This window comes from Ochotona curzoniae, unplaced genomic scaffold (assembly GCF_017591425.1).
Source record: "Ochotona curzoniae isolate NIBS_2020 unplaced genomic scaffold, NIBS_Ocur_1.0 scaffold_4701, whole genome shotgun sequence".
Classification (NCBI taxonomy): domain Eukaryota; kingdom Metazoa; phylum Chordata; class Mammalia; order Lagomorpha; family Ochotonidae; genus Ochotona; species Ochotona curzoniae.
The window spans coordinates 68861112-68884411 of NW_024467122.1; the positions used below are offsets into that span (position 1 = coordinate 68861112).

The window sequence follows — 23300 nt, forward strand, 5'->3', positions numbered from 1 at the left end:
AAATGTCTTTGATGGGCTTCAAAGCTGCCGTGTACCAAGGCGGGGAGAGTGTAAAAGAACCTGACTTCAGACCTGGCCTTCCTGAGACATGGGGTGTGTGCCCCCCTCCCCCGCCCCGAGGAATTTCAGCTGCTCCCAGCACATGGCTGAAATTGAGCAGAGGCCACTGAAGATTAGCACTGTGTCTGCTGTTCATCTTTTTAAGAATTATTTTTTATTTGGAAGGCAGAGTTACAGAAAGGAGAGAGATCTTCATTCACTGGTTCACTCCCCAAGGGACCACACAGCCAGAGCTACGCCAATCTAAAGCCAGGAACCAGGTGCTTCTTCTGGGTCTCCCACATGGGTGCAGGGTTCCAAGGACTTGGGCCATCCTCCGGTGCTTTCCCAGGCCACAGGCCGGGAGCTGGATTGGAAGTGGAGCAGCCAGGATTAGGAGTAGTGCTCCTATCAGATACAGGTGCTGCAGATAGAGGATTAGCCTGTGAGCCAGTTAGGCCAGGCTCAGCTGTTCATCTTTGAAGCCTTGGTTGCCCTCCCAGCAAAGGGGGCTCAGTGGTGAGTGCTGAACGATGGAAAAGCTGGAGTTCTACCATAGTAAAGTCCCTGAGAAAAAAAGGTGTTACACTAATTGCTTTAACCTTCTTTCCCAACATTGGGGGTGGGAGGGCGGGACGGGGAGAGCAGAGTAGCCAGAAGCTGAAAGTGGACAGTGGCTGAAAAACAACACACCCAATCCCAAAAGGCGTCTCCACTAACCAAAGGTTGCGGGGTGGACTCTGAGCCCGCCATGTACCCTGCCCTGTCCTGCCCCACTGCCAGTGTCTGTGCTCACACGCAGCCTTCACAGACAGGGCAGCTGAGCTTCCAAGGCTAAAGTCACCAGCCAAGGGAGCTGGTCTCCTACAGTGTCTCATGGATGGGGCTGTGTGTGAATGTACCCCGGCAAAAAGTGTGCTGGAAGCTTGCCATGTGTGTTAGTGGTATTTGGAAGAGGTCTTTGAGGGTGGGGCTGCTGGGGTGACATTCTGGCCTTGTAAGAAGAGGAAGAGGGACCTGTATGGTGGCACTGTAGGTAACTTTTGCCTATGGGCACACACAGGTATGCCTGTTCGAGTCCTGGCATGATGGCTCAGTGGCTAAAATCCTCACCTTGCACATGCCTAATGATGAACAGGTGGGATTTTTGGCACCATGGTTAAGACACCCGTATCTCATGTCAGGGAGCACCTCCAGCTGCTCCCCATTCCAGCTTCCTGCTAATGCTCACCCTGGGAAGGAGCAGGTGACAGCTCAAGGTCCCTCTGGCATTCATGTGGGAGACCCAGATGAAGTTCTTGGCTCCTGGCTTCTGCCTGTTGGAGCCACTAGGGGAGTGAATCGACCACCAACAGGTGGAAGTGGATGATTGCCTGTTAGTCTTTTAAATATGGTAAATACTGAGGACTTTGTATTTGCCCTGAGAGACTAACCCACCCCTGAAGTGCAGTAAGTAGGCCTTGGGCATTCTGGGACACATGGAATGACCTGTGGCAAAGGTCTGGGAAACAGGCCTGGAACCAGGGACTTCCTGCATTACAGGACTCCAGGCTGGGACCGGGGCCAAAGGGGCTGGCTGATAGGAAGCCACTAGCCTCCTGAGCGCGTGGGCTGAGCTCCAGACCCCTGGCTTCCCAGGGAAACCTGCCCTGATTGGCCCTTGAGCGACTTCCTTCCCCTGGGGAGTCCACTGAGGGTGAGGGGAGGAACTTGAGCGAACTCTTGGCTGGTGTCAGCTGGGCTACCATACCTGCTCTGTGCTTGACCCTACATTGAGAGATCTCTTTCATGCTTCTGACTAGATACTGGAGCAACCTGTAGCACACAGCACTGTGCCCAGGGGGAAGCAGAGCCCTTGGGTAGCCTTCAACTCTGCCAGCTCTCTCCAAGAACCCCGCGAGGCCCAAACCCGGGGCTGGCTGGTCAAGGCTGTTCTGGACTGAAGGTGTGGTAGGGGCAACTGAGCAGACAGGAGTGGGAGCCCCACCAAGGGACAGGCAAAAATACAGGGCCTGGAGGTCAGGACTGGGCAGAAAATGGAGGTGGTCATTTTGGATATGTGTGAGAGTAGCAAGCTGGAGCTGGAGATAGATTAGGGCAGGGTAGCCAGAGCAAAATGGCCACCTTCCCAGAAGGGGGTGGATCTGGTGGGTGCTGTGCAAAGTAAGCTCGGGGTTGGGTAGGGGGGCTCAGTTCCTGTTTTGCCACCTGTCTGCTGTGGTGTCCTGCGGCATTAGCATGAGAAAGGCTCTGGGGAAACCTGGACTAAAGAGCCCGGTTTAGCACTGTCCCACCCGCTGTTCCTCATTGTCTGTTGGTGGCCAAATTTGGTTACAGTGAGTTTAGTCCCAAGGCTCAACAGGTTAAGCTGCTGCTTCAGGAACCTACATCCTCCTCGCTACCCACCTAGAAGCCCAGGATAATGGATTTCCAGTCTAGGCTTAGGCCTGGCCCTACCCCAGCTGTTGCAGTTTTTGAAGGAGATCTTTTTTAATGATAAGAGGTCTTTTTTTTTCAAATAAATAATCTTTTCAGGGCCAGTGTTGTATCTCACAAGCACACCCCCCTTAGGGCCAGGCTGCAATCCCCCTGTTTGTCTTTCAGATGAGCAACCCCTTTCTGAAGGTACCTGGGGGTGGCCAGCCACCTGCTAGCCCATTAGCATACAAAAATACCCTCTTCAGTTGAGACCTAGTTGGGAGATTGCCAGGGTTTTAGGAGTTCTTCCACTTGGGAAAGGGACTGGAGAGCCAACATTGTCCCCCTCCTTCCCAGCTGCTGGGGGCTTGGCCTCCAGACACTAGTTCCTCTGGATATCCAACCAGTGATGGTGGACAGGTACTGGGGTACCCTACTTAAAGGGGCTTGGTATTTGCATATAACCCATACACATCTTCCCCTCCCTCCCATATGCTTTAATTTTATTTATTTATGAAGAGTTATTTATTTATTTGAAAGAATTACAAAGAGAAGAGGAACAGAGACCTTCCATCCACTGTTGTATTCCCCAAATAGCTGCAATGACCAGGGCTGAGCCAGCCAGAAGCCAGGAGCTGGGAAGGAGCTTCTGGGTCTCCCTTTTGAGTGCAGGGAACCAAACTTTCCTTGGGCCATCATCCTCTGCTTTCCCAAGTGCATTAGCACAGAGCTTTAGCAAGGATCAGAAGTGGAACAGCTGTGACTTGAACCATGTACAATCCCTCCCCATTGCAGATGGCAGCTTAACACACTACACCATAGCGCCAACATCTACTCTTTAATCTATTTGAGAGGCAGATTCTTGGATTCACTCCCCAGATGCCCACCACAGCATGGGCCAGGCAGGCCAAAGCTGGAAGCCAGGAAACCAACTGTCCCATATGGATGGCAGGAACCCAATTGAACCATCACCCGCTGCCTCCCAGGGTGTACAGTAACAGGAAGTTGGCATCAGCTTGACAGCCAGGCACTTGGATATAGGACAAAGTTATCCTAAGGTGTCAGCTTTAACTCCTGCACCAGACACCCGCTCCCTCCCATAGGCCTCAATCGTCTCTATGTTGCTTAGGTACCTAATAACAATGTGAGTGTTCTATAAATATTGCTAGCTATTCTGTTATTCAGGGAATCATAAAGAAGGAAAAACAGGTCTGCATATGCTTATTACAGATGCAAACCTTTCCCCCCATGAATTTTCAGGATCAGTTGGATCTACAGTTGCAGAATTTACGGCTAGAGAGAGCGCGCTGTGTATTTCACAGGCACAGGTACGTGTTCATCAACTCTGGGGCTTGTTAAGCTCTGAGGTCTGTAGATGTTTGTGAGACCATTCATGTCCACAAACCATGGGTCTCCTCTGGCCCAGCTCTTCCCTGAGCTGTGCCAACCCATCTGCACCTTCTCCCCACACACGCCCACCTCCTGTCTTCAGCCACTGAGTCACTCTAATTCATATTTTCTGTAATTTGATTCAAACAGAACCACAAGATACACTTTTTGTTTTTCAGTCAGCATAATTGTTTTTGAGATTCAACCAGGTTGTACGTGTTCACTAATGTGTACTTTCTACTGCTGAGTAATGAGGAAGGCTTACTGTGATTTGTGTGTAGTTCACGTGTTAATGACCATTTGGGCTATTTGTCTATACTTTGATATCTTGTGGGCTTCTAACAGCAAAATGATGGAGTCATGCTGGCAGGTGTGTGTCTCAAACACCTGCCAGACTGGGGCTGACCAATGGGCCCAGTAGTTAAAGACATACCCCTCCCCCTACCCCTGTGTCCCAAAGCTTGCTCTGCCTCCCAGTTCCCACCTCCTGCTAAGGCAGGCTTCAGGGGCAGTGATGATGGCTCAGGAGTGGGCTTCCTGGCACCTGTATGGAAGATGTCAATTAGGCACCTGTGCCAGGCCCCATCTGGAGCCCTGGAAGGCATTTGAGGAATAGTAAACTAGCAGACGGGAGTTATCTGCCTCTCAAATACTTAAATAAAAATTAAAATAGCAAACAAAATGTCAAACTGCTTTCCAAAGTGGCTCTGGTGTTTTCCATTCCCATAACAGTAGCCTCCGGTTCTGGGGTGGAGCAGGTGAAACCACCGCATGAAATACCTACCTTGAAAAACAAAACAAAACAAAAAACAAAAAAAAAAAAAAGAAATACCTACCTTGGCATCAATCCTAGTGCCTCCAGATTGCCAGTCAGTAGAAAGTCAGGTATACAGAGTGAACCAAATGGATATGAATCAGCCTTTCAAATAAAAATAAATTTAAAAATTACTTTTTTAAAAAATAAAAAAAGAACAGACGTGATATTCTGGCAGCATCTACTGCTTCCCAAGGTGATCAGCAAGGAGCTGGGTTAGAAATGGAGCATCCAAGGACGGGAACCAGTGCCCATGTGGGATGCTGGCATAGCAGACAGGCTTTACTCCCCTAAGCCACAGAGCCAGCCCCTGTCCGTGGGTTTGTACTGTGAAAGCTTTCCAATGTGTTTCCCTTGAAACAGACTTCCTGTCCCCTCATTTAAGTTCTTGTCTCACAGTTTGCAGAGCCATGGGTCAGAAGCGGAGCCAGAGTTTGGGCCCAGCCTTTCTCTGCCCATGATCTTCCTCTCTCACGCCCTACACCACTGCCACGCATTGTCCTCACCCAAAGCCAAAGCAGTGTGGCCCCTTGAACTTTGAACTGAACCTCCAACACTGTGTGCTAAATAAACCCTTTTTCTCTTTATAAAGTTGGCTCAGGCATGTCCTGAAATTAGTGAACATGTAACTCTATCAGATTGTTTTTTAGTTTTTTCTTCTTTGTTTTATTTTGGATCCTTTCTATTACTGAGTCTCTAAGTTCACTGAGTCCCTACCATCACTACTGTTCCATTTATCCAGTGTATTTTTCATCTGTAAAATTGGGGTCTTTTTTTTTTTTTAAGATTTATTTATTTTTATTGGAACATCATATACAGAGAGAGAAGGAGGAGAGAGAATGAGAAGATCTTCCTTCAGCTAATTCACTCCCCAAGTGTCCAGAGCTGTGCCAATCTGAAGCCAGGAGCCAGGAGCTTCTTCCGGGTCTCTCACTCAGATGCAGGGGTCCATACACTTGGGTCATCTTCCACTGCCCTCCTAGATGCATTAGCAGTGAACTGAATCACAAATGGTTCCATTTGTGACTCAAACTGGCTCCCAATTGGGATGTGGGTGCCTCAGGCAGTGGTATTACCCACTATGTCACAGCACCAACCCCAGCTCCTTAAAAGTTTTTAAAAACATTACTTACTTGGGCCTGGCGCAGTGGCCTAGCAGCTAAAGTCCTCGCCTTCAATGCTCTGGGATCCTATATGGACGCCGGATCTAATCGTGTCAGCTCCACTTCCCATCCAGCTCCCTGCTTGTGGCCTGGGAGAACAGTCAAGGACTGCCCTAAGCCTTGGGTTCCTGCACCCACGTGGGAGACCTGAAAGAAGCTCCTGGCTTCTGGCTTCGGATCAGCTTAGCACTGGCCGTTGCGGTCACTTGGGGATCTTCCTCTCTGTATATATGACTTTACAATAATAATAAAAAAAAAAATCTTTTAAAGGTAATAATAAAGAAAAGGTTTGGATTTAAAAAAATCAAAAATAAAACATTACTTACATTAAAGGGCAGAAGAGTGCTCTGTGTTTATTCACTCCTTAAATGCCCACAATGGCCGAGGGCGGGGACTGGGTAGGAGGAGGGATGGCCCAAGCCAGAAAGCAGAAGTGCAGTCCTGGTGCTCTCTTCCCTCTCTGCTGATTCTTAGGAAGAAGCAGGAATCAGGAGGTGGAGCTGGTTATCCTGCTCTGATAGGAACATCCCGCCCAGACCGCCCTTTGTGGTCCCTGAGGGTGGCCCTTCACCCTGCCCTCCAGCCCTCCAGCCCTCGTGAAGGGGACCTGGCTGTGGAGATGAAGGGTGTCTCTCTAGGCAGCTCGCAGCTCTTGGCCCTCGCCCCTTTGGCTTCCCACTGCCAAGGGCATGCAGCCTAGCTGTCCTATACCCGGGCACCTTCTGCCACTCGGTGGCTTTCCTTTCCTGTGTCTCCTCAATCACTGTTTTCCATAGTGTGATCTTCGGTCTCTTGAAAATTGTTGCTTCCTCTGCTTCGGGGAGTATATGCATTCTTTTTCCCAATATAAAACTAAGCCATCTTGGCTGCGAGCACACATCTTGATGGCCATCTGTAACTTTTTCAACATGTGTTTATTGAGGGCCTGCCTGTTTAGCTTGGGCTTTTGCCTCTTCCAGGTGCAAGAGATTTTCCTCTTCAAATGCCCTCATGAAAACCCTCTCAGCTCGGGCCTTCTCTGACTACTCTGCAAAGTGAATCTCTTTTCTTTGCCATCCCTTTTCTGCATTCTTTTGCAGCTTCTTTGGCTAGAACATAGGCAGAAATTTGTATCTGATTCCCTGGAGTCCACTCAGGGTCAGACAACGTTGTACATTTGATAAATATTTATCAAAGAAAGGAAGCAGTAAATGAGGACTCTACATACTTCTTAGAGCCTGTCATATAGCAGTGACCAGTCAAGTGAGGGCAGGGGCGGGCATAGGTCTTGGCTGAGTGGAGTGCAGCACACTGCCCTGAACTTCCCAGCAGGGATGGGAAGTTGGGCGTCTGCCCTGAGGCCATGTCGTCCGGCTCAGCCCACAGCCACTGCGTGATAACCCAAGGCCCCTGCATGCTAGCAGGGAACGTTGACAGGTGGGGCTGATGAGTTCCAGGCCCAGGCCCTGGCCCAGCGCAGCCCTTAGAACCGGATGCCGGGCAGAGGTCAGAGCCAAGCTTCCATGACGTTGTTGTTGCTTTCAAAGGCTTGCCCCCTTCCCGGCCCCTTAGTGACCTTCAAGGCTTGTCCAGCCTTCTGGGAAACTGCCATTGGACTCAGACAAGACAGATGGAGGTGTAAGGAGTTGGGTTGGGGTCCTGGCTAAAGTCCTCACCTAGAACACACTGGGATCCCATATGGGCGCCGGTTCTAATCCCAGCAGCTGCACCCGCGTGGGAGACCTGAAGAAATCCTGGCTTCAGATCGGCACAGCACCAGCTGTTGCGGCCACTTGGGGAGTGAATCATCTTACAGAAGATCTTCCCTTCTGTCTCTCCTCCACTCTGTATTATCTGACTTTACAATAAAAATAAAATAAATCTTTTTTTAAAAAAAGTCTACAGCCTGCTTGCCCAGAGGGTGTTTTTTTTGTTTGTTTAGCAAGACAAAAGTGTCCTCCCACCCTTTTGCCTTTCTAGTTTTATCATGAGAATGGAAAGAAACTACCCAGCACACCCTTCCAGATGGCTTTTTGTTTTATGCTGAGCTGGTTGCACAGGACTGCAGTTCTGGACTTCTGGCGGGTTATGGTTGAGTGAGAGTTGTGGTTGATTCTTGCCTGTCCTGCTCACCTGAGTTGTGCTGCGAGACACCACCTCCACCATCTTCTCTTTTGAAATCCTTCCCACATGCTGCGGCTTCCCTGGGTCGGGTCCTTGCCACGGACAGCCGTCTAAGCACAGAACTGAAGGGTGAGAAGCAGCCTGTGAGCATCAAGGTCCACACACACTAACTAAGAAGCATTCGGGAAACTCCTATTCCAAACCCGTTTCTGACAGAGGAAGGGAGAGATGTATTTATTTTAAAAGGGATTTTAAAACATTTATTTTATTTATTTTGAAAAGCACAGTGAGGGAGAAACCTAGATCTTATGTATACTGACTCACTCCCCAAATGGCTGCTTCAACCAAGACTGGGCAACGTTGAAGCCAGGAGCCAGGAACACCGTCTGTTTCCCACAGGTGTGGCAGGACCCACATTGCACTTGGCCATCCTCTGCTGCTTGCCCAGACATACTAGGAGGGAGCTGGAGTTGAAGTGGAGCAACCAGAACTTAAAGACAAAGATCTCATTTACTGAAGACACAAAGAGATTGAGACAGAGAAAAACCTTCCATCTGCTAGTTCATTTGCCCAAAGGACTGCAATGACTGAGGCTGGGTCAAGCTGAAGCCAGGAACCTGGAACTCCATGCTGGTCTCTCACGCGGGTGGTAAGGTCCAAGCACTGGGTCACCCTCCACCGGCTCCCCAGGCTCGCTAACAGGAAGCTGGAGAAGAAAGGAGCAGCCAGGGACTGGTGCGTTGGCCCAATAGGCTAATCCTCCACCTTGCAGTGCCTGCAACCTATATGGAAGCCAGTTTGTGTTCCAACTGCTCCACTTTCCATCCAGCTCCCTGCCTATGACCTAGGAAAGCAACAGAGGATGACCCAGAACCTTGGGCTCCGCTACCCATGTGGAAGACATGGAAGAAAATGGCTTCTGGCTTCAGATCAACTTGGCTCTGGCCATGAGAGAGAACCAGCAGATAGAAGGTCTTTCTCTCCTTCTTTGTATAAAAATCTGCCTTTCCAATCAAAATAAGTCTTAAAAAAAAAAAAAAACAAGAAGGGCCCAGTGCAATAGCATAGCAGTTCAAGTCCTCACCTTGAACGCTCTGGGATCCCATATGGGTGCTGGTTCTAATCCCGGTGGCTCCACTTCCCATCCAGCTCCCTGCTTGTGGCCTGGAAAAGCAGTTTAGGACAGCCCAAAGCCTTGGGACCCTGCACCCGTGTGGGAGACCCGGAAGAGGCTCTTGGCTTCAGATTGGCTCAGCTCAGCCGTTGTGGCCACTTCAGTAGTGAAACATCGGATGGAATATCTTCCTCTCTGTCTCTCCTCCTCTCTGTATATCTGCCTTTCCAATAAAAATAAATTAATCTTTAAAAATTAAAATAATAAATCTTTTTAAAAAATAGAAAAAAGTGGGTGGTGGGGGAGCAGCCAAAACTCAAAACCTCAAACCGGCATTCCCATACAGGATACAAGCATTGTAAGTACACGCTTAGCTTGCTGTGCCACAAAGCTGGCCCTCTCATCCTCTGGTTCACTTCCAGAATGTCTACAACAGCCAGGACAAGGACAGTGGCTGGCCAGAAGCTCAGAACTCCATCTGCATTTCCCACATGGGCAGCAGGGCCTCGTTGCCTGCTCCCTCTCCTGCTGCCTGTTCCCAGGAAACAATCAGAAGTGAAGCCTGAGCTGAAACCCAGAGACTCTGATAAGACGCTGGGGAGGTACTCTCCAGGCAGCATTTTAAAAAGATTTATTTCATTTATTTGAAGGCATAGAGAGAGAGAGAGGATCTTCCATCCTGTGGTTTTCCCCAAAATAGCTGCAATGGCTGGGCCTGGCCAGGCTGGGGCCAGGAGTTTATCTGGGGCACTCATGTGGGTGTAAGAGTCTAAGCATGTAGGCCACCCCCCCCGCTGCCTTCCCAGGGGCACTAGCAGGGGGCTGGGTGGGAAGTGGCCAACCTGACCACAGAGAGGCTGGGCTGCATTGCACATCTGTAACCAGCCTCCTCCCAGTGGTGGGAAGTGAGCCCCTGGACTGCAGGAGGCACCTGTGCGGCGTGTCTGTCCAACTGAATGTGAGCCCTGCAATGGGGCCTGGCTGTGCTGAAATGGCAGTGGAGGACAGGGAGGAGGGGAGCTGGAAGGGGGTGGGGGAGTGAGGACCTCTCTGGGAACCATGCAGGCTGAGGCAGGAGGCTTTGCTGCCTGACCCCTGATAAGGGCCACAATGTCCCCAGAGAGAGGACCTGGCAGGGAAGCAGTGAGGCATGGACGCCAAGGGCTGCCCTCATCCGGTGGCCTTAGGAAGTCTCTCGGCCTCACTGACCACCAAAGGACAGTTGTGAAGTCAGAGGCTAGCCCTGGCCCTGTCCCTCCCACTGCCCTGGTTGGTCATGTGACACCCTCTCTTTCTTCCCTCTCTGTGTTCTGGATTGAGCTCCCTCTCAGAGAAGAGGATCCTAGCCAGGGCTGGGGGTGAGGGGAGGGAGGCAAAGATTTTCCCAGGAGGCTCCAAGGCCTGAGAGGGTATTCCGAGCTCCCCTCCCTTTTCCCTTAGATCAGACCTGGCCAGCCTGCAGCACCAGGAGATGAGAAGATTTGCCTTAAATAGGCATGGAGGTCTGAGCGGGGCTGGGGGGGATGGGGAACAGGACCGCTTTGGATGGAAGAAAGGCATGAAGCCCAAAGGAGGTGGACTCCGCAGCTGCCCAGGGGCAGTCCAAGAGAAGGATAGCCTAGTGGCTAAGGACCTCACCTTGCATGCGCACCAGGGTCCCATATGAACTCCAGTTCTAACAGTGGCGGCCCCACTTCCCATCCAGCTCCCTGCCTGTGGCCTGGGAAAGCAGTGGAGGATGGCCCAAAGCCTTGGGACCCTGCACCTGCGTGGGAGACCTGGAGGAAGCTCCTGGCTCCTGGCTTCAGATCAGCGCAGCATCGGCCGTTGCGGTTACTTGGGGAGTGAATCATTGGATGGAAGATCTTCCTCTCTGTCTCTCCTTTCTGTATATCTGACTTTGTAATAAAAATAAAATAAATTTTTCAAAAGAAGAAGAAGAAGAAGAGCAGGGAGGAGGAGCAAGGAGTCCAAGTGCCCAGCCACAGGTCACCCCCGGCAAGGGTCTCTGGGGGACATGGAGCTTCCTCCTGATACCTGCCCCTCCCTTAGTCCCCAGGTTGCCCCTGCCTGTGCTCCCAGCCCTGGCTGTAACCAGACGCCCTCCTCACTCAGCACCTGCCCAGGTGAGCTAGGCTCTGCTTACTGAACCCAACACCAGCCGGGGGAGGGGAGCAGGGGGCACTGGGGCACAGAGTCCCAGAGTGGGACGGATGCTGCGTCTCACACAGACACTTGGATGACACACTCAACACATAATACACACTCAAGTTACACACACTCACACCCCACTTATACAACACATTTAACACACTTGTATAATACATATGTAGTTATATAACATGCACACACTTACGTAAGGTATTCACTGTCACATACATAACACATACTTCTGTAACACACATTTAACTGGTATATTTATACAGCACATTCATACTAACCCTGCAAGGCTTGTCTGGCACTTGGGGCTCCACCCTCCTCTTCAGGGTCTCCCCAGGCCCCCCTTTCCCTCCTGCCCTGCTCTTTATGTCTCAGCAGGTGATGAAAGTGGCCCTGTTTGGGGGGTTCCAGGGACAAGAGAAGGCTCAGGCACCTGGGTGCCCATCTGGGCCCTGCCATTTAAGGAGCTGGGATCTTAGGCCATTGGCCTTTCGTGAAATAACACCCCCTGCTCTGTAAGCCAGGCTTAGCGATCTTCAGAGGATGGCGGAAGCCACCAGGATAATAGGTAGGTGGGCCAGCGGGGGCAGGTGCTGTGGCCAAGGATACCCACATCTGGTACCCTGTCCTGGCTACCCTGTTTCCCATTCAGCTCTCTGTTAGTGTGCAGCAGTCTGCATCGCAAAGTGGCTCAGGTTGCTTGGGCCCTTGCCACTCATGTGGGAGACCCAGATGGAGTTCCTGGCTCCTAGCTTAAGCCTTACTCAGCCCTTACTTCATTCATTTTAGGAAATGAACTAGCAGATGGAAGATCTCTCTGTTAACTCTGCCCTTTCAAATAAATAAAAAAGGACCTCTTAAAAGCACCCAGGACCACCCTACAGGTGGGACTTGGATTTCAGACCCAGCTGGGAGTATGGCCTTGGCCAAGTCCCCTATCAGGAGATTAGAGCGCTGTGTCCCGCCTCCTCTCTAGGTTGTGGGAAATGTGCTGGCAAAGCACAAGGCCCCCAGTGGAAGCTCCACGAAGGAGCCCCACTCCTGCCCCAGGCCCGCAGACAAAGGATCCCAGGATCCCCGAGAACAGACGCTGTGACCTCTTGGCGCCACCTGGTGGTACACGGTGCGTGGTGCTTCGGGAACTGGTCAAACGGCTTCTGGCATTAGGGTGTGTGACCGTGGCCACGTGGGGGTAGAGAAATACACCACCACCCAGGAAAAGACAGGATCGTGCCCATGACAGCTGAGTGCGGACCCCACCTGTCCTGCCACCTCAGGCTCTCTGAGTTCCTTCCACTCATCTCACACAGGGAGGGTTCAGTTTCAGTTCTGCCACTAGTAGCCCTGGAAATGGGAGTAAATAACCCATTTTGGCACCTATGTGCTCCCTGCCTTGTTTCCTTTGTCAGAGTGTCTATTTTTCCACCCCAGAGCCAGGAGCCGGGCACTCAGAGTTTCCCACGTGGATAACAGGAGCCCAGTTAATTGCCCCATCATTGATGCCTCCCAGGAGGTTAGACTTGGGGTGGGGAGGGAACTGAAATCAGGAATTAAAGCAGATACTACATTATAGGATATACACTACAAAGAGAACAGATTTGGCCCAGGCTCAGTGACTCAACTGGCTAATCCTCCCTCTCCAAGCATCAGTATCCCATATGGGCACCGGTTCATGTCCCGGCTGTTCCACTTCCCACCCAGCTCCCCGAATGTGGCCTGGGAAGGCAGTAGAGGATGGCCCAAAGCCTTGGGACCCTGCTGCCATGTGGGAGATCCAAAGGAAACTCCTGGCTCTGTGACAGTCCAGACAATGGAAAATGGTGACAGCAAGGCTAGGTCTTCTGAAACGTTTCTAGGATATGTCCATAACTGACCCTTGCCATCACCTTGGGTTCTTAGAAAGTCCCGAAAGAGGAGTGAGGGTGCTTACCGTACGGCAATGTCTCATCCCAGGATGAGATCTTTCTTGCTTTGGTCTCTGTACACGCAAGGACCTGTTTGCCTGGTTCTGTTGTTCGCTCCTAGGTGGGATGCAATTCTTACTGGTTGGATAGCTTAGAGTGCATGCTGCTTAAACTAATTGGGTATCTGTGTCCCATGCCACTGCAGTTGACTGGATAGTTTGTAGTGTGCGTCAGTGTAAGCTGAGTGAATGAATGATTCCCATCAAGTACCAGGGCTCTGTTAGTTGATTGGATGACTGTCGCTTAAAAACCCCTTAACAGGGCCCAGTGCAGTAGCCTCATGACTAAGTCCTTGTCTTGCACACACTGGGATTCCGTATGGGCACCAGTTCGTGTTTTGGCTGCTCTACTTGTGGCCTAGGAAAGCAGTAGAGAATGGCCTTGGGACCCTGCACCCACATGGGGGACCTGGAAGAAGTTCTTGGCTCCTGGTTTGGATCGGCTCAACCCTGACCATCACAGCCATCCAGGAAGTGAATAGGTAGATGGAAGAAAAAGAAGGAACTGCGTCATCGCCAGGAACCTGACGTCTATAACAGCCTGCCTCAGGGGCTGATGAAAAATGCATCTCCAGGCTTTGGTCCCTGGGACACGTGGATGGCACATTCAGGCTCTTGCCAGTGAGACCACCAACAAAATGACTGCCCTCTAGGGCTGCAGTCGGGGGGCTGGGACAAGAACATTTTTGCTGTGTACATGAGGCACAGCTGGGCTGTTCCCACCAGGGGTCCCAGTCTCCCTGCTCCTCGGTGTGGTCTGCACGGTGTCACAGCTTCCTGCCATCATCCTCTCCAGCTCAAAGTTATCCTTAGTTTCAGCTTTTTCCATCTAAGAATTCCAGCAAGATGCAGAGCTATTAGGAAACAGGATGAGCCATAGTTTCCCAAACTGTGTGTTACATGGAATAAAAAGTAAAGGAAGCAAGGGGCTCACACCCAGACCCTGGACAAGGACTGTGCTGTGGGCACATGGAGCCTCCCCAAGCCCAGACATGGAAACTAGCCCTCCCAGACAGCCGCTGTCATGGTACAGTGGGTTCAGCCATCATTAGTGCTGCCAGCCCCTGCTGGGTCCACTACTTCCCATCCAGCTTCCTGCAAAGGTGCCTGGAAAGGCAGGGGCAGGTGACTCACGTACTTGGTGGATCCCTGTCACGCAGGTGGGAAACCTGGATTGAGTCCTGGCTCTTGTCTTGGGCCTCACTGCTCCTGCCATCTGGGGAGTGAACCAGCAGATGAAAGATTGCCACTCTGCCTGTCACTGCTCTTCACACCCGCCGTGCAGCGGGTAGCTTTCTGCGGACAGGGGTTTGTGGCTTGGAGCACCCAGATTTCGTGTCCCCCAGCAGTGAGCATTATTCTGACTTCCTCCACCCTGGGCATCTCACCTGTAAGCAGCCGTGACTCTTGCCGATCTGACACATCTACTGTGCCTATTATCACCATACTAGAGCCCAGACTGATTATCCAGAATCACAATACTTTTCACTCACAAGCACGGAGCCTTAAATTTCCACCAGGCTCTCTCCTTTTTTCTTTCTTTGGTGATTTGATTTTAACAAATTTGAGATTTATCTTTATTGGAAAGACAGATTTACAGAGAGAAGAGACAGAACTCCCATATGCTGGTTCACTCCTCAGATGGCCACAACAGCCAGAGCTGAGCTGATCTGATCTAAAGCCAGGAATCAGGAGATTCTTCGGGGTCTCCCACATGGTTGTAGGGGTCTAAGTCTTTGGGCCATTCTCTGCTGCTTCCCCAGGTCATAAGCAAAGAACTGGATTGGAAGTGGAGTAGCCAGGACATGAACCAGCGCCCATATGGGATCATGGCACTTGAAGATAGAGGAATAGCCAATTGAGCCATTGTGTGGGTCCTATTCTTTTTTTTTTTATTTGAATGACAGATAGGGACACAAATCTTCCATTCACTGGGTCACTCCTGAAAGTGGCTACAACAGCCAGCGCTGGGCCAGGCCTTCCATGTGGATGTTAGGGGCCTACTCACTCCCTTGAGTCATCAGCACAGCACATTAGCAGGAAGCTGGAGTCAGGAGCCTGAGCCAGGGTACCTCGGTGTGGGACACAGGCTGTTTAACCCCAAGGCTAAGTACCTGGCACCCTAGCAAGCTTTGGGAGAAACTTGGGCGAGTTCGCTGATGAACCCTTCTTGTCAGAACCTCCAAGCTGGAGTCCAAGGGAGACTGAACCCAGAGAGCTTCCAGCATCCTCTGACCTGGGCTTCTGTGTGAATTTTATAGCATGCCCTTGTCTGAACATTTAGCTATAGTGACTTACTGGTCATTTCATCACTAGTCTTAAACAACTCAGCTTTCCAAGTGGCCAGTGACACTACCAGAGCCTCCCATAAGGGAGCTGGGACTTCTGCCGTCACAGCCTCCACACCTGCGTGCAGGTGCACAGGGGACAGGGAGCCGAGTAGGCAGGCAGGTGGCGTGCTTCTTACTCAGTTCCCAGCTTTTTTTTTTTAAAGATTTATTTATTGGAAAGTCAGATATACAGAGAGGAGGAGAGACAAAAAGGAAGATCTTCCGTCCGATGATTCACTCCCTAAGTGGCTGCAACAGCCGGTGCTGCACCAATCTGAAGCCAGGAGCTTCCTCCAGGTCTCTCACACGGGTGCAGGGTCCCAAGGCTTTGGGCCATCCTCCACTGCTTTCCCAGGCCACAGGCAGGGAGCTGGATGGGAAGTGGAGCCACCGGGATTAGAACCGGGACCCATATGGGATCCTGGCACGTTCAAGGCGAGGACTTTAGCCACTAGACCACCGCGCCAGGCCCACATCCCAGATTTATTAGTCCTAAATAAATAAGTGTGAAAACATCAATGTCCATACTCCCAGACACCATTTTTCTCCTCTTCGTTTCTCCCCCACATGCAGTTTAAGCCACAGGTGCACCTATTCAGTCACTGTCTGAAGGCTGGGCTGCAACCACGCCATGTCCTGGGCTGTGCGCAGCGGCACCCAGCTACGCGGGTACTGTCAACCTCTATTCTTTGCTTCAGGGGCCCAACCTGAATTCCCCTGGGGACCCCTATCAGAGCGGCCCTGAGGCTACTGCTGGGCCCTTAGCTTCTCTGCTTGTCCCTCTGCAGTCACAAGGGAGTGAGTGGCCATTGGGACTCAGCAGCTCCATGTCCAGCCCTTGGGAAGAGCTTCATCCTGTGACGCTTGGTGCTGTGTGAGGCCCATTTCCCACCTGGCACAGAAAGGGCTCACGTCTTCCCCTGCCAACAGTTCACCCACTGCCTAGGGGAGAAACTGAGGCACTGCTGGATCCTTTACACTGTCAGGACCTCATGGAGGAGGCGGGGTCATTGTCTCCTTCCCTTTTACTTGGTCGTCTTGGCAGCCGAGGCTCAGGGTTTGGGTCTGCATTCTCCTGATCAGAAGTGGCCTCGTCATCACTTGGGAATTCCTGCACAGAGCCAGAGAAACCCAGGCATGAGACTGCGCTGTCCTCAAGGCCCTGGTCTGGGGGACAGCAGTGTCAACTATGCAATGGCTGCCGCATGCCCCCCAGGAGATTCAGTAAGGGCTCTGGTCCCCTCCCCCCATCCTCCCTTCCCTGTGCTCTCTCCGCACCTCCCCGCTCTGGGCCAAGGTCCTCCTGGGCCTTCCCTTTGTTCCAGCTCCACTCAGCCAGTCAAAGGTGACTCTTACCGGCCTGAGACCCTGACCCCGCCGCAGGGTGGCGTAGAAGTGCAGCACACGAGGGTCACAGCGAACCACCATGGGGTCGAAGTCCAGGACGCGCAGGCCCTGCAAGTTGCGGGCCCGGGAGAGGGCCACGTATGCTTGGCCGGGGGCAAACACGCGGCCCAGGGAGATCTCCACACAGTCCAGGGACATTCCCTGCGGACAGAGGTACAGAGACGGGGCCAGGTCAGTGCACAGTTCTTGGCACTCCAGAACCAGCCCTGGATCTCCTTGCTAAGCCCAGACAGCCTTGAAGCACAGGGAGTGTGCGAGGAGAATAGCAGAAGACAGACTGGGATCCCAGTTGAGGGATGGGGTGGTCAGGTAGGTGCAGATCCTGCCTCTGCCACTTACTAATGGAAGGCTGAATTGATTCCTGCTCTGCAGAAGCTTAACCTCCCAAAGCCTCAGCATCTCCCCTGCTCCCTCCCCCTCAGATGTGTCCCTTCCTCCCTGTCCCCCAGCTGCTGGCCCAGTCCTGCCTGCAGCACTGGTGTTCACCTGGCTCTTGTGGATGGACAGTGCCCAGGCCAGCTGGAGGGGCAGCTGCTTCCGGCTGAGGATCTGGCCCCCAGTGGCATGCACCGTCCAGCGGTCTGCACGGATGACCTCGGTGACTCCGCACAGGAACCGCACCTGGGGCAGCCCTGTGAACGGCAGGAAGAGGGCCGAGGTCTCAGTGCTGCTTGTGGCTGAGAAGTGGGGGCTAGGGCCTTTGGGGCTTCCCCTCCTGGTTGTTTTCTCCCCTTAGGCACCCCACAGGGTCTTGCTGCAAACTCCAGCAGTAGGACCATCCCCTTCTACCATCACTCACCTCTCCCTTCATCCTGGAACCCAACGACCACGCCCCGGGCACCATTCACCAGGCCTCGGGACACAGCCAAGTTCTTCACCAGCATCACCTGCCAGGGAGAGTGGAGGGGCGGACTGGGCAGGAACCCAGCAGTGGCTGAAGGTGGGGGCTGTCGTGGAGGGTACTGAGTTCCCAGTCTTTAGCTCTGTTGTCCATGGGCTGGGGAAAGCTGCCCTGGTTTCCGGGGAAATGAAGGGTTCAGTTTGTCTCAAAAGGAGGTGCTCAGATCAACAGGGTGACACAAATCACAGGGACTTGAAAAGAATGCGATCCAGTCCTGCCTTCTCCCTGTCCCCCAGCCACACTATGCTGTCTGCATGAATTTTTGTTTATCTGAAAAATGGGGAGACAGGGACAGAGAGATGGGGAGAGAAAAAGAGGGAAAATGAAGAGATCTTCCACCTTCTGGTTCATTCTGCAAATATTCCCCACAGTCAGGGCCCAAGCAGGACCCAGGTACTCCATCTAGGTAACCTACATGAATGGCGGGGACCCAAGGACTTGGCCCAGCCCTGTTGCCTCCCAAGTAGAAGCTGGAGTTGGAAGTGCAGCAGGGGGACTAAAATCAGGAACTGAATGTAGGATGCAGGGAGCCCAAACAGTATCTTCCCAGCTATAAACACTTCATCCTCCTGCCCCATTTTAAAGATCGCAGTGGGGGGAGAAGTGTCATTGTGTCAGAGTATGATAAACACTCACATCCCACATGGGTGTAGGTTTGAGTCCCAGCTGCTGCACCTCTGATCCAGCTCCCTGCCTATGGTCTAGGAAAACAGCGGAAGATGGCCCAAGTTCTTTGGCCTCTATACCCACTCTTCTTTTGGGGAGACCCAAAAGAAGCTCCTGGGGGCTTGGTGCGGTTACCTAGTGACTAAAGTCCTCACCTTGCACCCACTGGGAATCCATGTATATAGGTGCCGCTTTATGTCCCAGCTGCTCCACTTCCCATCCAGCTCCCTGCTTGTGGCCTGGGAAAGCAGTGGAGGACGGCCCAGAGCATTGGGACCCTGCACCCGTGTGGTAGATCTGGAGGAAGCTCCTGGCTTTGGGTCTGCTTAGCTCTGGCTGTTGGGGCCACTTCAGAAGTGAACCAGCAGATGGAAGATCTTTCTCTTTGTATCTACCTTTCCAATAAAAATAAATAAATCATAATAACAAAAGAAGCTCCTGGCTCTTTGCAGTTTCAGCCATTTAGGGAGTGAACCAGCAGATAAGAGATCTTTATCTCTCCCTCTCTCTGTGACTTTGCCTTTCAAAGAAATAAGATAAATCCTCAAAAAAAAAAAAAAGAGAGAGAGAAGGGGGGTGATGAGGTGAATGTGACCAAGGGAAAGGGACTTGACCAGAGCAACACTTGGAAAAGTGCAGGGGTAGGAAGAAATGGCCAAGAGAAAGCCAGGAGGGTGGTGTGGTCATGGCTCGACCCGTGGGCAGCAGGCTGCCCTGGGCAGAGGACGCAAGCCCAGGATCCCAGGGTGTAGATCTTGCTTCCTACCCACCTGGGCCCCCAGCTTCAGCTGGAGAAGCCGGCTGACAGGACACTGGGCATCCAGGATGTGGGCAAGTTCGGGGTCACTGTCCAGAGCCTCAAAGCTGTGCATCTCCCCTGGAAAGAGTTGCAGAAACAGATCCCACATCACTGCCTTGTGGTTCTGTTCCCAAAACCACCAAAGAGATGGGGCTGCAAATCAGCTCATCGCATCTCTCAGAGCCACGGTGACTCCTAGGAACCTAAGAGCCTCCATGGGCACAGAGGTTGCGTCTGGGGCTGCCTAATGGGCATGCCCCGCTTCGGCTCGCGGCTCACCTGGCAGCTCCTGCAGCCGCTTCTCGTTGGTGAGGGCTACGTCATCCTGGTGTGTGCACAATCTTGTGGCCACAATCCCATCCCGCCCCACCTTGTGGGTGGCTGTGGCCCGCAGCTGACGGGTCACCACATCGGAGCACCTGTGGGAGCTGGGCTGTCAGGATAGGGTCCCACCTGAATACCAGGGAAAGTGGGGAGGGAAGAAGGTAGAGGGCAGTGGAGGAAGCAGGGCCCAAGCAGCAGGCTATGGGTCAGGCCTTGGGATGGGATGAGCTGGGCCCCAGGCTGGCCAATCCGTCTTTGACACAGAGAGACTGAGGCTGCGGTGGGGAGTGGGAACAGGTCACCCCAGTATGCTCCTGCAGAGGCCAAAGATTTGCAAGACCAGCCCAGGAGCAGATAGGGATGCAACGCTGGCCGCCCTGAGCTCACATCACTTTGGGACATACTCTTGTCACCTGCCTACTGCCGCAGGCCAGGGGTTCTCTTTCCCAACCCCCCCACCCCCCCACCCCGTCTCAAACTTCCTCCAGGGACACGCACTGTCCATTAGCCCATCTTTGCTTCCCTGAGCCATACTCTGTGCCAACTCTGAGGGAGCTGGTTCTCTCCAATCACTTCCATGGGGGCCATGCCTCTCCTGGGTTGCCCGGGGTCCCAGCCTCTGCCTGTACCATTTGTTGTTCTGGAACACCTCTCCTCTCTGATCCCCTTCCCTGGATCCCTGGGCCCAACAGGGACAATACAGCCCAGGCCTGTATTCTTGTCCCATGGCCTCGTCTCTGTTCCTGCGGCCCACCTGCCCAGCCTCACAGCCTGCAGCAGGGAAATGAAAGCCTGGTCCGTCTGCCTCCATACTTCCGTCAGCTCCAGGGTCACGGGCACACAGCGCCTCCAGCTTTTGGCCTGTTGGAGACAGGATTGGGAGGGTGGGTCAGATTTGGCTTGAGTGGCATCTGTCTGATGGGGGGAAGGGCTGGGCAGGCCCGGGGAGCAAGTGGTACCTGGAAACAGAAGCGTGGGGCCTGGGAGCCCTTGGTCACTGGTGGGAGCTGCAGGAAGTCCCCACAGATGATGAGCTGGATTCCTCCAAATGGCTTGTCCTGTTTCCGCACAGCCCTGCCAGGAGGCCCCAAGGGATTTAGGGACTGGGGTGGGCGAGAACCAGACCCTCCCCCACCAACCCACCGCCTGGCACCACCACCACCACCACTCCTTCCACCTCTCTGCCCTGCCTTCCTGCACTGGCTGCACACAGACTAACCTGGCCACAGCCTCCAGCTTGTCAAACAGGTCCGCCTCCACCATGGAGACCTCATCAATGACCAGCCGTTGGCAGCTCAGCCAGCCCTGCCGCACCCCCGGCCGCTGGGCCAGGGCCACACACTGGTCCAGGGGAGCTTGGCCAGAGCCAATACCTGCAGGGGATACTTTTTAGCCCAGGCAACAGAGACCCCAGCCTCCCATTCTCCCTGCTTCTCACCCAGGCTTGGTCTCCCCACTCACCTGCAAAGGCATGGAGGGTGGTCCCACCAATATGGCAGGCCGCCACCCCGGTGCTGGCCGTGGCCACGGTGCCTGTCGGGGGCAGGGAGCCCAGGATGCGCTTTAGCAGGTACGACTTCCCTGTGCCTGTGCCAGGGAGCAAGATCAGGAATTGCCTGTCCCTCCAGTAGGCCCCGCCCACCACCGCTCTAGTACCTGGCCCCGCTACTACCTGCACTCCCGGTGAAGAAGATACTATGGCCTTTGAGCACCGCGGCCAGCACGGCGGCCTGCTCTTCGGAAAGCTGTGGCTTGGCAGGGGGCAGGTGCAGCTTCTTCACGGGCAGGGGCCACTTTGGGGTTTCCTGGGGAGACAGGCCTGAATTAGGGCCCTCCTGAAGTCCCCCTCCCTTCTGGGCCTGTGTGGATCGCAGGCCTATTAGCCCTTTGTCCTTTTGGAACTCGTGGGTTACTCTGGTTCACGAAGTAGCAACCCTGGGCCCTGATCCCCCACAGAGCGCATCTGCATCCTCCGTCAGCTCCCTCCTCAGGCTCCCTAACCCTTCTTGCCTTGCCACCCAACTTTCCTTCTCACTTCTCTTTCTAGTTTAACTCTGTCCCTGTCACCTCAAAACACTCAAGCCGGGGGCCCAACACTGTGACAAATCAAGTTAAGCCACCAACACGGTTGCTGGTCGGAGTCCTGACTGCTCTACTTCTGCTAAAGCTCCCTGCCAATGTTCCTGGGAAAGCAATGGAAGACGGCTCGAGTGCTTGGCCTCCTGCACCCACTTGGGAGACTGGAGTTCCTTAGGGAGTGAACCAGATGGAAAATTTGTGTCTCTCCCTGTCTGCCTTTCACATAAGTAAATAACATCCAAAACAACAGCCCACTCAAGCCCAATCCTGCCTAGCCAGGCCCTCTTCTTGTCCCATATTCTCATCAGCTTGGTCTCCAACACCCCTTGTGGTCCTGAATCCACCTGTCCTATTGGAGATATTGTCATTCCTTTCCCTGTGGCCCTATCTGATTGGATGCTGGCTGCCCCGGCACTGCTCACCCCCTCATTTCTATTTAAGGCCTCTCTCTTCCCTGGCCTGCACTCTCCTGCTTTTCTTGCGTCTTTCCAGGGTCCCTTCACTTCCTCATTTAAAATAATAAGAAGAATAATTTTTGATGTTATTTACATAGTTGACAAGAATGCATGCCCCCTGAGGACCACTGCACAGGATGGGGAGGGTCGAGGTGTGGGGAAAGGTAGGTGGTGCAAATGCTTCCAATCTTCCTTTCTCTTTTCTGCTTTATCTTTGTGGGTCGGAGGGGGCAGGGTGGACACACACTGCTCCCAGCTGCCGAACTACATCCCTACTCCGAGATGGGAATGTCCACTTGATGTCATGCTAGAAATCCCAAAGTGACGATTCTCCAGGTTCTCGTGGCCTGCATCTCCTTCCTTCCTCTCTTTCCCACTAGCAGGCTCAATTCCCACATCCCTGTCACACCCAGATGTCCCGGGACGCGCGCGCGCACACACACACACACACACACACACACACACACACACACACACACGGCGATTCTTGCATTCAGAGGGCAGTACACACACTCACCGTGCTGGACCCCCCGCCTTCGCCCGATTCCGAGGGCTGTTTCACGAGCGTGGTGTTGGGGGCCCGGGAGGTCGCCACGCGCTGCAGCTCCTCCGGCTGCACCGGACTGACGGTGACAAAGTCGCGGGGCCGCGGGCCGAGCAGCTGCGCGCGGGCAGAGGGAGGTCCGGGTCCGGGGGCGGCGGCCAGCTTGAGGCGCAGCGTGCGCAGGAAGCGGCGCAGGCGCTCGGGCGGACAGTCCGACAGCAGCAGCTGCACGGCGCCCGGGCGCGGGGCGCAGGCAGCCGGCAGCCGCAACGTGGAGCGCCCGGAGGCGGCGAAGCGCGTGAAAAGGCGCGCTGCGCGCAGTGGGAAGCAGCGTGGCCGCCCCGCGGGCCCCGGAGCCTGCAGGCGCAGCATGAGCTCTCGGCGCTCGTTACGTCCCAGGCTCAGCTCTGCGGTGCGCAGGGCCTGGCGCCTGCGGGGCTGGCCGCCTGGGCTCAGCTCCTCCACCGCTACCCGGCACCGCAGCTCCGCGTCGCTGCATCCGGCAGCCACCGTTGGGGTGTCCGAGAGCATCACCTCCGCCTTTCGCTGGGTTGTGGAGAGACCCGAGCGCGGGGATCGCGGGGGTTTTCGGGGAGGAGGGTGCGGGACGGGGAGCAAGGCGTCTCTGGGTC

At 53.6% G+C, this 23300-nt stretch overlaps 1 protein-coding gene across 1 annotated transcript; it reads right to left on the minus strand.

Moving 5' to 3' along the window:
- Positions 1-15945: 15945 nt before the first annotated feature.
- On the minus strand, positions 15946-23055 carry PIF1 (PIF1 5'-to-3' DNA helicase). The gene is made up of 12 exons (XM_040969282.1): positions 22642-23055; positions 21263-21395; positions 21052-21177; positions 20810-20963; positions 20550-20664; positions 20345-20451; positions 19546-19685; positions 19238-19344; positions 17700-17787; positions 17387-17532; positions 16850-17041; positions 15946-16604 (listed from the first exon to the last, which is right to left on the minus strand). The coding sequence occupies exons 1-12, from the start codon at positions 23038-23040 to the stop codon at positions 16476-16478; spliced, it is 1836 nt and encodes a 611-aa protein (XP_040825216.1). The 5' UTR covers positions 23041-23055; the 3' UTR covers positions 15946-16475.
- Between the last annotated feature and the right edge of the window lie 245 nt (positions 23056-23300).

Bases quoted from the DNA above. Each gene is read 5' to 3' on its own strand.
- PIF1 (XM_040969282.1), bottom strand. From the start codon at position 23,040: ATGCTGCGCCTGCAGGCTCCGGGGCCCGCGGGGCGGCCACGCTGCTTC. The intron at 20,964-21,051 runs GTGAGTGGGGAG...TATCCCCTGCAG, and splicing joins CACCCTCCATGCCTTTGCAG to GTATTGGCTCTGGCCAAGCT. The intron at 19,686-20,344 runs GTGGGCCGCAGG...CAGCTCCCACAG, and splicing joins CAGGCTGTGAGGCTGGGCAG to GTGCTCCGATGTGGTGACCC.